The sequence below is a fragment of the Talaromyces proteolyticus genome (genome assembly GCF_021365285.1).
Source record: "Talaromyces proteolyticus strain PMI_201 chromosome Unknown BGW36scaffold_19, whole genome shotgun sequence".
NCBI lineage: Eukaryota > Fungi > Ascomycota > Eurotiomycetes > Eurotiales > Trichocomaceae > Talaromyces > Talaromyces proteolyticus.
In genome coordinates this window covers 625-16,073 of record NW_025764295.1, presented here as the reverse complement: position 1 = coordinate 16,073, position 15,449 = coordinate 625, and the positions used below count along the sequence as shown (strand labels likewise).

At 19.4% G+C, this 15,449-nt stretch overlaps 1 protein-coding gene across 1 annotated transcript; it reads right to left on the bottom strand.

Moving 5' to 3' along the window:
• Positions 1–9,858: 9,858 nt before the first annotated feature.
• BGW36DRAFT_442961 (uncharacterized protein) lies at positions 9,859–11,366 on the bottom strand (the record flags this gene model as incomplete). The annotated part of the gene is made up of 5 exons (XM_046221594.1): positions 9,859–9,942; positions 10,102–10,274; positions 10,367–10,727; positions 10,749–10,811; positions 10,869–11,366. 5 exons carry the CDS (start codon positions 11,364–11,366, stop codon positions 9,859–9,861), a joined length of 1,179 nt encoding a protein of 392 aa, XP_046065120.1.
• Positions 11,367–15,449: the final 4,083 nt, after the last annotated feature.

The window sequence follows — 15,449 nt, the reverse complement described above, 5'->3', positions numbered from 1 at the left end:
AGCTCATAATTATTTAAAATCAAATCTATATCCAGAAAAAGAAGACTTTTGAGAAACTTTATCATCTAAAGCTATAGAATAATCTTCTTTAGAAACATATTAATAACTTTATAGTAAGAGATATACAGAATATTACTAAACTAAAAAGATTAAAAAAAAAGAATAAAAAGAAAAGAAAAAATAAAAACAAAAGAAAAAATAAAGAAAATTAACTAAATAATAAATTAATAAAATAGTTACTATTACTTTTTAAGCTTATTTTAAATTATTTAAAAATAATCCTTTTAACTCCTTACTTTTTAAGTTCTTTAATAATAGAAAACTTAAATTTTTTTTAAATAATTTAAATGCCTAACTGATTTCTATAAATCATAATCAAATCCATATTTTATCTATTTAATTAAATAAAAGATTCTTTCTTATTCTAACTTCTATTTTTTAATAAAGTTAATCTTAAATTTATTATTATTAATTTTATCTTTATTATTCTTTAGGTTTTCTATAGATTCTAATAATAAGATATAAAATATTAAATATATTTTTATTCTTATTAATAATTAAAATTTATAATTATTATTAATAAATTTTTTTTAACTTTAAAAGATCTATATTTAATTATATTAAGTTTATTACTTAATCTTTTATTTAGAATATTAAAATTTTTCTATTCTATAATTTATTATAGAAAATAAACTTTCTTTTCTTTTTAAAGATTGATATATCCTTATACTTTTTATTATAATAGATTTTTATTCTTTACTTTACCTATTTAATATCTTATAAGATTATCTAATAGAATGCTTAAAGATTTTAGTTTATACTATTATTATTTTTAATAATCTTTCTCTTAATATATTAGACTATATTATTTTTAAATAATATTTAAGATTTATAAAATATAATATTTATCTTATAATTATATTTATTGTATTATTTATTATAAACTATATTATTAATAATATTTATATTCAATTATTTTATTCTCAATCTATATAATTCTATAAATATTATTTAATCAATTGAATCATTCTTTTAGACTAACTATCAGTCTATTAATAATTTATTATTAATAATTTATACTTTATTCTATATACTTTTACAATTATTTACTAATAATTTACTGTAAATAGCTTGTCTTAATCTATGATAATTTCTTTTAGTAAATTAATTTATAAAAATACTTCTTATAATATAAGATTTATATATTATTTTATAATTATATTTTTTAATACTAGTTGTAGAATCATATATTTAATTAATCTATTAATAATTATTATAATATTAATATAGATTATTCTAAAGATAGATTTTTTTAATTCTAGTAATCTTTAAATAAAATCAATAATAATATTTTATTATACTTTTTTTAATACTTTAGATATCTATATTTTTCTATAAGATTTATATATTAATAATTTATTCTAATTATAATTTTTATAGTGCTTAATATAATCTTTAATCTTTTTTTTAAAGTATAAAAAATAATATAATTATATTATAGTATTCCTAAATTCTATTTTAGAATGTTCATCTTTAATACTTCAATATTAATTATATAGTTTAGTTATCTATTTAGTATATCTATAATAATATTCTACTTTTTTAATATATATTTAATCACATACTTATATCATAATAATTTTTTATATTATCTTATTTATCTCTCTAATAATTCTTTAGTTATTGTAAAGTATTTTAAATTCTTATAGTTAGTTTTTATAATAATTTTATGCTTAGATCCTTAAAAATAATGTTACCATTATTAAAATGCTTTAATAATTACTAGTAGTTCTCTATTATATATATCATAATTGAATTCAGCTTTTATATATTTTCTTAAGTAAAAAGTGATAGTATATATTTCTTTATTATTAATCTATTCTAGGATTGCTCTAATCATATATCTTAATATATTTATCTATATAATATTCTATAATTCTGGATTGTATAGCTTTAAAATTAATATATATTTAATAAATTCCTTAATTTTTCTAAATGCTTACTGACATATTATTATTTATTCAAATGGTTCATTCTTTCTTATTAATTCTATTAATAGGATTATAATAACAATATATTCTTCTATAAATCTTTATATATAGCTGATAGCTCCTAAAAATAATTATATATCTATAATATTCATTAAAATTAGCTATTTTAGAATAATATCTAGCTTTTCTTTTAATATTTTAAGTTTATTTAATATATAAACTATTCCTAAATAGTTAACTTATATAATATTGAATTTATATTTCTTAATTCTTAATATAAGTTCTATATCTATAAGTTTTATTATAACTTTTTATATATATTTATTATATTTATTAAGATTCTTTAAAAATACTATTATATTATCAAAATATACTGTAATAAAATTATTTAAATATTCTTTAAATATATATATTATATATTATATAAACTATATTAATAAGTTTTTTAATCTTATTAAAGTAATAATCCATTTATAAAGTCTTTTATCTATTAAAAATACTGTTTTATAGATATCTTCTTTGTATATTCTTAAATTATAATATTTCTATTTAATATTGAATATTATTATAATTTTTACTTTTTATAATAAATCTTTTTTTTACTTTTAATATGATACTTTATTTATATTATTTATTATTTAATTATTAATTGATTAGTAATTATACATTATTTATAATATTAAATTCTTCTTTAATATAAAAAGATTTAATACTGAATTTACTATTTTAAATTCTTAAATATATCTAGCTAGATAAAATTTATTAATAAATTCATTTTTAATTTTAAATTTCTATATTAATTTCTATCTTTATTTAACTTATTTTAATATTAATCTTAATTTTAAATCTATTATTACTTTATATTTAGATAAATATATTAATAATCAATATTCTTTTTTTATAAATAATTTAATATAATTATAATATTTTTTTAATAGCTTTTTAAATATTTTTATAAGTTCTTTTTTATATATTTTTTTTAGCTTTAGTTAAATTGGTACTATTTTTTGTTTTATTTTATTAATCTTAATAATATTTATTTTAGATTATTTTTTTATATTTTTATTTATTTATAATGTTATATTGTTGATCTTTAATATTTATTTTTTCTAATTAATAATTAGATTCTGTCTCTGTAATTAGATCATTCTAAGAATTATGTTATAGTGACTATAATTTAAAGATAAAACTCTAAATATTATATTTATAATATATTTCTTAATTTTAGAATTATATTTTTAACTATTTATAGATATTCTTTATTGAAAATAGTTTTGTTTATGATAATAGTTATTTATTATTATTATATTTATTTTATTAATATTTTATATTTCTTAATGAATTCTTTATTAATAAAGTTTACTGATATTTTAGAGTTGATGAGCACTCTTATTAACTTTCTATAAATTATAGCTTATATAATAGATATATATTTTATTGATTTATTATTAATAGCTGCTATAATGATAACTTTCTTTATATATTATAGATAATATTTTTTCTGTATTTTTTGAAATTATATTTACTCTTTTTTAGTTATTTTTATCTTTTTTTAATATATATAGCAGTTATTTGCTTTATATTTAACACTTTTAAGATAATTATAGTTTAGATATTTCATTTTTTTATATATATACTGATAATCTTTATATCCTTTAAAATATTTAAATATTAATTAGTAAAAAACTCTTAATAATATAGAAAACTATCTATATAAATTCTTATTTATCTAATGATATATATATATTTTATTAAAGTATAATATTCAATATATTTCTAAATAACTAAATCTATTTAACTTAGAATAATAATGATAGATATAATTATATATATATTCTAATATTTTATTATATAGATATATTCCTTTTAAATAAAATAATTATTCTATTTTTTTAATTAATTTAAGGTTATTTTTATTATAAATTAAGTATTCTTTAAATGTTTATTTTTAACATCTTTTATATATATTAATATGTTATTATTATATTTAGAATAATTCTTTTTAATATATTATTTTAAAAAGTATATAATAGTATAATTCTTTATTTTTTATATTTTTTATAAATTTATTCTGAGTTTCTATAATCTTATATTCTATTTCTAGAAATTCTTTTAAGATTCTTAAAATCTTTTTTTTATTTCTAAGATATCTTAATTTAATTCTAAATTTATTATTTTATTTTTTAGGATCTTTTTTAATCTTTTTTATTAATATTAATAGATCTCTATATTAATTATTCTTAGAATAATCAATTAATAGATTCTGTTAGTTTTAATTTTTATAAAATATTTAATTTTTAATCTAAGTTTTTATAATTTATTATCTTTTAATTATTATTTTAAAATATTAAATTATATTAAATTTCATTTTCTGATAAAGAACTATCAGTATTTTAATTAGTATTATATTATTTTATTAATAATTTTAATTTATAGATAGATTAATATCTAGCTTTACTTTTTAATAAGAGTGTGTTTCTTTTAAATTAATATCTTTTTTCTAAATTATATTTTTTTTAAATATCTTTTTAATACATTTATTAGATTTTTTAGGATTTTTTAATTACTTTATAATCAATATATATTTCCATTTGAATCTTTATTTAATAATTCTATTTTATATTTTTTTGAAATTTTTTTTTTATTATTACTATCTGTCTTAGCAATTTCTTAATATAAAATGGAAAGTTATAAGTTGATAGTTATTATTTTTTAATAATTAATATTATTAAATTTTTACTTTTATTAATATTTTTTAATAAAATATTTTTTTATTTATATTTATAGTAAACTTTTTTTTTATATCTTTATTTTTTTTTTCTTTATTAATAATAGTATTAAGCTGCATTTTAATATCTTTATTATAATTATAATAAAGCTTTTTAGTTATAGGATATTTATTTGATAATTTCTTTAATATTGGTTTTTCTTTTCTATAAGCTGATTATATTATTAAAGATCAATCTATAATATTACTTTTATCATTTTATAGAAAATTTTTAGTTAAAAATTTATTATTAAAATTATATCTTTAATATTTTTTTTTAGTCTATTATAATATTAATTATAGTATATTTAATCTTTATAATAAAAATTATTTATAATTTAAAGATATATTAATATATATTCTTCTATAGATTAAATTTATTAAATATTTTAAATCTTATAGATTGCTATAAGCTTTTTATTAATAATTCTATAAAATTATTTAAATTTAGTAATAAAATATCTATAATTTATAAATATTAAAATTATTTTTAGATTTTTTTATTTAATATTTACTTTAAGTTAGTTCTTAATATATAATATAAATTACTTTATAATATTTTTAATTAAGAAATTAAATATTATTAATACTTTTACTTTCTTAGTGTTGATCTTTGTAGTATTATTAAAAAAATAGATTCTTATTTAAATAAGAAATATATTAAGTATTTTAAATTTTTTAAAAATAATTCTATTTTATTAATTTTTAGTTTTTAATTTAAATTATTAATTTATTATTATACTATAGTATTTTTAAATTTAATAATTTTGATAAAATATTTCTAAACTTAGTTATTAAGATTTATTTAATTTTATTAAAAGATAAATAATTATTATTTATTATTATTAAAAATGATATTATTTATTTATAATTTTTTAAATATTATAAAGATCTTTTATTATTAAAAGTTGTCAATAACTTGTCTTAAGATTAGAAATCTTAAAAAATATTCTATTAATATAAAATAAAAGAGTAATATAAGATTAATATTAGAGAGCTATCTATTAAAATAATTATAATAATAAGAAGATTATTGAATACTAAATAATAATATACTATTTAAGATAAAGATAAAAAACAATTAATTAAATATATAATAATAAATAAGTATCTATATATATTAAAGGATATTGAAACTATGCTTTAATATTTAAAATTATTACTTTATTATATAGAAGTTATATTTCTATATATTGAAGCTTTGCTTTGTTGGATTATGTATTTAGTGTATATTAGAATAAGATATCAATACATAATATCTATATTGCTTTATTAATAGCTGTGGCTAGGTTGAAAGTATAACTGTTTTTAGCATTATTTTTGCAATATATAATTATACTTAATAATAATTTTATTTATTATTGCTTAACTTTTGTTGGGTGTTTATGTAATAGTGTCCGCTATAACATTCATTGGCTGTGACTTATTGATTCTTGTGATAAGATACTAAAGATTATATCATTTTAATAATAGATATTATTATTACTATCATTATTTTATTCTATAGAGAAAAAAAGTAATAAAGAGCTGCTGTTATACATTAGTAAAATATAGTAGACAATTATAAACCAGTTTTTCTTTAAAAAAGATACTTTACTTCCAGTTTTAAAAGTTTTTTATTAAGAAATAACAGCTTACTATAATATAATTATTTTCTAAATTTATTGAAATATATTAAGCTAAGCTTTATAAAACAATTTTACTATTTGTAATATAATATAGTATTCTACTAGTTATATAAATATCTTAATAAAATATGAATAAAATAATGATGCTTATAGATATCAATTTATATAAAAAGTATAGCATTAAATCTCTGCTTTTATAATGATAATTTCCTATATGATAAAGAATATTGTAATGTCTTCTTATCTATCTTTTTATCAATTATTAAATTTCATTTCCCATTTTTAAGCTGATAATCTTTTTTAAATAGAATGTTATATAGAGAATAAATATCTTTAATTATAGCTATACCTTATCAATTATATTAAATAATATTAATAGTATCTATTTAATATTTTATCTTAATCTATCTCAAACTTAAATATTTAATAGCAGATTATAGATTTTTATATAATATATAAGACATTTTATAATAACTATTTCTAAGATCTTACTAAGTATATTAAAAAGTAAGATTACTTAATATATTTCTAGAATAGCATAGTCCAGTTTATTCAGTTTCTAAAGAATCATAATTCTTACTTTTTTCTACTATTAAAAATAATATCTAAGATTAATTAATATTATAAAGATCTAAAAGATCTCTTTATTAATATATAACCAGCTTTGTTTCTATACTAATATCAGAATTTTATCTTTTTCTAAAGCTTTAAATATCTATATAGATAAAAAATAAGATATAAAACTTAAATACTCTATCTTTATTAATAATCACTAATCATTTAACATTAATTCTTTAAGCTTTTTATATTTATATCTATTATATAGCTTATTATTATGAATTTTAAAAATCTAATTTTTAAAGGCTTTATCCCTTTATTACTGACTCTAAACTAGATTATAGAAAATAGACCAGCTTCTATATAAAATAATCATTTTCTAAATCTTTTGATTGAAATTTAGTCCTTGATTATTAAATATATTAATATAGATAAGACTAGTCTGACTATTTTTATATTTATTAACTAAGATTATTATCAGTTAATGTAATCTTATTAATTTTATAATATAATAATTGATTATAGCTCTTAATCCTTTTATATTCTTAGTATTCTTATAGATAAAGCTGTTGAGTGATTTAGATTAGAGAATGGTCTTATATATTAACTATCACTAAAAGCATGTATTTATAGTATAAGAATAAATTTAAATCAGTATTAGAAGAAGATTTAGAATATATATTCTAAAGATAATAATAATAATATTAATAATAATAATTATGATAACATTGCTAATATAAATCAATAAAAATAATTATTAAAGAATATAACAATAAAAATTAATTATATCTATAATCTAAATTTTTCTTTTATTATTTTTATTTTGTTTTATCTAGAAGCTCTATACTAAAAGAATAAAAATACTATTGATTATTATCTTTTTAATTATTTAATAGTCTTAGTAATTAAATATTTTAAATTATATAATAGCATTAAGTTTAAATATATTATAATCCTTCTAAACAAAGATTTCTAATAGCTTGAAAGTCTTAGTATTAACATCATATAGGATTTTAGATTTCATTATAAGTATTATATAACTAATTCTTTTTATCTTTAATATAGTCTTTTTTTAGTATATTATTTTTTCTTATAATATCTAAAGTTTAATTATTAATATTTCTTTAATAATTAAGATAAATAAATGTCTTTTACTATAAATTTTTCTAATCTCTATTTTTTTTAGATTAAAATTAATATAATGATTAATTAATTAATATTGTAAAATCTTTTATAAAATAAAAAATTATTAATTTTAATTATTAACTTTAATAATTTAATTATAAGAGAATATTTAAATCAGATAAGATATTATAAATCTATTTAATATCTTATTTAGAATAGTTACACTATGTATTAAATAGTATTACTTCAAGTATTAGATTATAATAATCAGTTAATAGGCTTCATTATTCATTATAGCCAGTCTATTACCCTTCTAAATTACATACTTCCTATTTTAATATCATTTCCTAATTTAAGCATTCTTTCAATATAATAAAATAAAATAATGATTTTAAAATCTTCTTTTATTACTCTTTCTTTTTTAATCAATTTAAAACAGTTGCATATCAGTTCTAATAATTAAATTAGATAGAAATATAACTGATTAATTGATTATAATACTATATAAAACATTTTATTTCCTTTATATAGATTAAAGAATATTATAATCATCTAAGATTTATATTAAATCAATAATAATTCAATAATTAAAGATATTAATAATTATTATTCTTTATTTAGACAGAATCTTAATAAATATATTCAATTTATATAAAATTCTCTAGATAAAAATCTAAGCAAGAATTCTCTATTAAATAATCTATATTTTAGATAAGAAACACTACACTCTTAATATATAATTAGATATATAAAGAAATATACTATTATCTTTAAAGACCTAGAATAAATTCATCTTAGCTAGTTATCCTTTATCTTTTAGAATAATATAGATATAAAGAAAGTGGCTGTCTCAGTTTACTTTAAGAGAATAGATGATTTCCCAGTACTAAACAGTATGTTTGGAGTCTTATAGATATACATTGACAGAGAGTCATCATTACTCTATTATTTCTATTTTGAGTCGTAATGCAAGGACCTGTGGATTTCCTGTTCTTAATTCTAAAGCTGTGCAGCCGCTAACCCGAGATAAGTAGAATGTTAATTGAGGATACAAAGGAAGGAAAAATAAATATGGCCTCAGTCCAGTACCTTACCTCTACTCTACTTATCTTGTAAGTAAGAACAGCCTAACTCTTATAACTTGGAACAGCCTGGCTTTCTAAAGAGTCTAGATGCTGCTTTAACTCCCTCATTTCTTGTTTCAACTATTCCACTTGCATCTCTAAATATTTTAATCTCCTTGAGTTGTCCATCTCCGAAATCTAAATCCTTTACAACATTTACACTATCGCTATCAGTTAAAATTAATCTTAGGTTTGAAGCCAGCCGTAGAATATTAACCACATTAATCTCTTCTTCTGTCGTGACAGCTTTGCGGGAATTTTGGCTTTCTAAGACATCATCTATGGTGATATTATTAAGTTTACCACCATCTGACCTCTTAAGGTCTGGCAGCAAATTTTGATCACTCAACAATGCATCTGAGTCTGCATAGTGTTGTTGAAATCGCCACTGCTGCTCTGATGACAAGCCTTCATGTACGCCATGTTGGTGTGTCAAAAGATTATCTCTTCAGTGGAAGGCCCGAGCACCTTTTCGATCACACCTGTCATAGTCACGAGGGTAGTTGCGCTGTTCAGCTTGTGCATAACCTTCCATCTACTTTCTACATTCAATGCTCACTTCCAACAGCAGTGATAGCATAGAAGGTATTGTCTGGATCATACTTTTATTTGATATCTCTGAGGTGATTATAGTTTGATCCATAGAAAACTTATTTCCAATCTAATTAGGCTGAGTCCGCCTCATTAAGATACACACCCCCTCCTAGCATTATTCTCTCTAGCTTAGAGAGTAGCTTGTTGGTGATAAGCTCTCTGTTAGCTAGATTATTATCCCAATTAGTATAGTTCCAGGACCTTTAACTACTTATTAGTTGTGTTTAGAATATCTGAATAAGGTGAACATATGTTCTAACTATAAGGTCTATCGCAGCATCACGCCAAGCAGGATTGACAGAGTTTCTTTAAACATCTGCTTGCCTTGAGATATTTACAGAGACTCTAGAAAGTAGAGCGGTATTTTTCAATATAAGAATATTTTGAAACACGTTTATAATAACTCCAGGACTTGAATCCAACAGAGACTGTAGGATAAGGCGACCCCCTAGTTGAGCTTCTGTAATATTAAATATTGGATTCATCGCTTAATAGCTTTCATAATAGGATGGGAAATCCTTTATGAAGTACCCTATTTCTTGTCAGTGATTTACTTTAACTGTAGACGGAGGTTATTACTATATGTAACGTTGTCACGTTTTAGCGTCTGCAAAATAGGATCTATCAACTTTTGTAATTGATTTTTGCTTCCACCTGGGATCGTTATAGGTGTAATAGTAAACATTGATTCTATTAATAGCCAAATACTTGTCTTACTAGCATCTAGTATAAGGCCAAGACCTATAATGAATATCTTTGCGGCATTAAAAAAAGTGTCCTGTGAGATTCCAGCATTTGTAAAAGTTAAATTTGCTACAGCGGTGCGAAGTTCTGGGTGAGCTTTACTAGTCATAGACAGTACAATACTTAATGTACCACCGCCTCCACCGGCAAAGGTCCAGTATAGATCCTCATTCAAAGATTGTGAAGCTGTCAAAATCTTTGTTTCCAATGTTATCACTTCAAATTCTAAGATTTGATCCGCTGCAAGACCGAATATAGATGCGAGCTGCTCATAATCTCCCTCTTGTGAATATTCTCCAGCGAAACTGATGGTTTAGCAATTTCCGCCAACTACTACCAGATTGTGCGCGTGCATGATCTTATTTATTTTAAACATCTGGACTCCAGCACCAATCTTGATGGCTTTTCCCATATAATAACGAGAACTGTAATTAATAACTTCAATATCCTTGAAATGGTGAGTCCAGATGCCCAATGTCCCAGGCCCTGTGGACTTTCTTAGATAATCATGCCCTGTATTACGAATGACAAGGCGAATGTTGTGTTCTTTGGAGAACATGATGGTTTTCTGAATATCAAAGAAATTGGTAGCATTGACTGTATATTGAACATGCGTTCTGATCCGACATGGAGCATCTCTGGCAAGGAATGGATCGCAGCTCTGATTAGCGAAGTAGAGAGCCATTATTAAGGACGAACTTTCGTAGTGCATTTTTAGAAAGCCCCATATGGACTTTAAATGTGCACATTTTTGCTCATCATAAGGCACAAAAGCATCATTATGGCAATAGCTTACAATAGGTACTGTGACTATAAGCCTTCCTTCAATAGTCATATTGAAATTGTCCTATTAATGTATTGTCGGCCAACAACTGTCACCTAAAAAGCAGCGACAAGTCAAATTAAAAAATGCGTCAACTACATTGAAGTATAAAGTTATATAAAGGATCAAGCTCAGCGTCAATGGCGTCTTAGCAAGTTTTACACTATTCATAGTAGCTTTAAGTCTCGGTTTCTCAGATCAAAGAAGTAGAAAGTACTCAGTTGAGTTGATTCATTCACGTCTCATAGACTGACTATGAAAAAGTTATTTAGGGTCCGATGAAGAAGAATAGCTATGTTGGTATTTAAATTATTATTAATGTGTTGGTTCCTGAACAGACAGACTGATTTTGATCTAGCAATGAAACATTCAAACTTTCTTAAAATATAAACTACTTGGGATTTCCCGACATTTTTCCAACAATATATCTTCGATATTATACGTAGGGCGGCTTGGGTGACTGATGTTTCAGAATGCTGAATGAATTTATAGTTAAGGTTTCGCACAATCTTTCCTGAAAGGGTCGCAGGATTGGACTTACGGAGTACCCGTCTCTTTCAGCAGCCCCACTCTTTGAGTTGGTCTGCCAAAGTGCAACGCCAAATGTTATAAATTATTAGAAAAACACATATAATTCCTATTAAACTAGATTCTAATTATCTTTAAGCAAGACTGGGATTGCTAACAGGGTTAATAATAAATAAAATATCAGAATTTTGAGATTCTGTGGCGTTAGGGGGGGTGCAATATCCCATTCTTATATAAGGTTAGAAATGCTAGTTTAGGACTCTCTAAGAATTAGTGGGGGTTTCGGGCTAGGAGGCTGCTGGGTTAGGGCTAGGATCGCATGCCTCTAGGAGTATCTATCCGTCTCACTATAACCGTAAAGTATCCATCATGTAGAAATTAAATGAAGATCTTATATCTTTAAAGATATCCTATTATATTCTATTTATAATCAATCTTAATATATATTACTATTTCATTATATTAATTCTATTATAATTAAAAGTATATTTAATAAGAATTAATAAATTTAATATTCTAGTTAGATAAATCATTATATTATTATTTAATTTTCTATGATTCTTTTACATCTATTATCTTCTAGAATACTAAAGATAATAATTATATCTAGATCTTATACTATCATTCTTTTTCTGTTATTTTTATATATATGGTTTATTTTTAATCTTATTATAATAGATAAATTATCTATAACTAAATATATTAATTTTATAGATTCTAAATATATTCCTATATTAATAATATACTTTGTTTAGTTTACTTATTAGTCTCATAGAATAAATTTATATTTTCTTTTTAAATAAGATATGTCTCTAGTACTCTTATTAAATTTAATATTTTTTAAAATTTTAGAATTATATATTATAAGTAATTATAAAAGATTAATTGTTTTAGAATATTATTTATTATTAGATCAATCTTATACATAAGAGACTTTGAGATATTATTATCTAAGTCTATATAATAGACTACTAAAAGATAATAAAAAAGATAAATCAAAATTATTATTAGAATTAATATAATATTATTAGATTTTTTATTTTATTGTAATTCTTATATATAATATTAGAATTTTAATAATTAAGTGATTTATTTTTTATAACTATATATATATTATAATAGATTTTATTTAATTAATAATATACTATAAATATTTTTTTTTTTTAAAGAATATATATTATTAATAAAAAGATTTTAATAAATCTAGATTTTATAATACTTTAAAAAAACTATTATTAGTAATGATTAAAAATTATTAAAATTACTTATTCTTAAAAGCATTGCTTTTGATTATATTAGAATAAATGATTATTTATATATCTTTAAGAGTGTTATTTTTTTCTATTATAATGATAAGATTGACTTACTATAATTAATTGTTATAATAAGATATTCTTAAAAATAAGCTTATATTAATCTTAATAAAAAAATATGTTTAAATATAATATCTTTTTATTTAACACATATCTTTTTTTCTTTTACAATTTATAAAATATATAAAGAGAGCATTCTATCTTATTATTAGGATTATTAATGATTTTTTTATATATTAAAGATGATTATATTATAAAATATAACTAGGCTGTCATTTGGTTCGGTTGTGGTCCTGAATTTCTGAACCAAACCCAAAAATGGGTCGATTTGGTTTGATCTTTAATATTGGAATCAGAACTAAAAATTAAATAATTCTAGCTTTTCAAACTAAAATCAAATCACACTAAAAAGAATTACTAATTATAATTAGATTAGTTTAAGTCTAATCTAGTTTTTATTCAGATAATCAAATTATATCAAAGAATTTCTAATTACAGTTAGATTTTATTCTTAAAAATATATTAAAATCTTTCTAAATTTTAGTGAATTTAATAGATAAATAATATAAAAATTAGAATTAATTATTTAAATTATAATTTTCTAACCAAAATACCTGAGTGTAGTAAGCTGTACTACAATCACAAACTCTATTTTAAAATTATTTTTGCTAGTTAAATCTAGGATTAATATTATGAATTATAATTAAAAACTTTTATATATTATAATCAACTTTTATTATTTGATTATTTCAAATATTGAATTAATTATTTTTATATCATTCAATTACTTATTATTAGAAAATTAATAATATCTAATTAAGATTGCTTACAATATTATCAATTAAAAAGAATATATTTATTAAATAATATTAATTAAATGTAACTAACACTAGTAGTTAGAATATATTAGAGTATATTATAGTAGATTATCAAGGATTTCTATATATTAAAGTATAATAATATTAGATATTATCTATATAATAGATTATCATTATAATTATAGATCATATTAATATTTATTATATAGATTAAAGTGATTAATTATTATTATTATATATAATACATTTTTTAAGCAGTTAAAGAAATTTTCTATTATAATATACTAAAAATGTTGCTATATAATGTAATTTAGCTAGATTGAAGTATATTTATATTATATATATTATTATATATCTATTATTATACATATCATGCTGACTGATAATATCTAGATATAGTCCAACATTATATATAATCTAATTGAGTTAGATATTCTAGTTATCTAAGCTATAGCTATCCTGTAGTTAATTATATCTATCTATAGATATCAATATTAATTAAGTTCTTATTTATGTTAATATATATATATCATTATACTTAATATATAATAACATTAGATTAAATATCATCAGTGATTTTAAATCTGAAAGATTAGATAGTTTATCTATATAAAGTAGAAATAAATTTAATATAAATAAGACTAGATATATCATTTTATTTAATGTTAATGATTATTTTTGTGAGGCCTGGCAGCAGCAAGAGCGCTGCAGGCTCACAGAGGCTTATAAGTGTACCAATCCTGGGATTAAGCAATGGCCCAATTACCTCAGTATTACTTTTTAGCATTTAGAGATTGACAGTAGGCTGTCATTTGGTTCGGTTCTGGTCCTGAGTTTCTGAACCAAACCTAAAAGTGGGTCGGTTCAGTTTGGTCTCTAATATTGAAACCAAAACTGAAAACTGAATGGTTCTAACTCTCTAAACCAAAACTAAATCACACTAAAGAAGAATTATTAATTATGATTAGATTAATCTAAATCTAATCTAATTTTTATTTAGATAACTAAACTATATTAAAAAATTTTTAACTATAATTAGATTTTATCTCTAAAAATATATTAAAATCTCTTTAAATTTTAATGAATTAGGTAGATAAATAATATAAAAATTAGAATTAATTATTTAAATTATAATTTTCTATCTAATTATTGAAATATACTGAAAAAATAGATAAATAATAATAAATACTATAAAATAGATATAGAAATATATATATATATTTTCTTCTATATAATATAATTTAAAAAATATAAATAAAAAATAGAAAAGATATTATTGCTATCTAGATAATTCTTAGATTATAATTTAAATATTAAGAATTTATTATAATATTTATAAAAATATTTAAAATAAAGTTCTAATTCAAAAAATAAGAATTCAATTTATAAAAAACTGCTTTGGAAATGATTATATAATCAATAATAATTATAAAGGA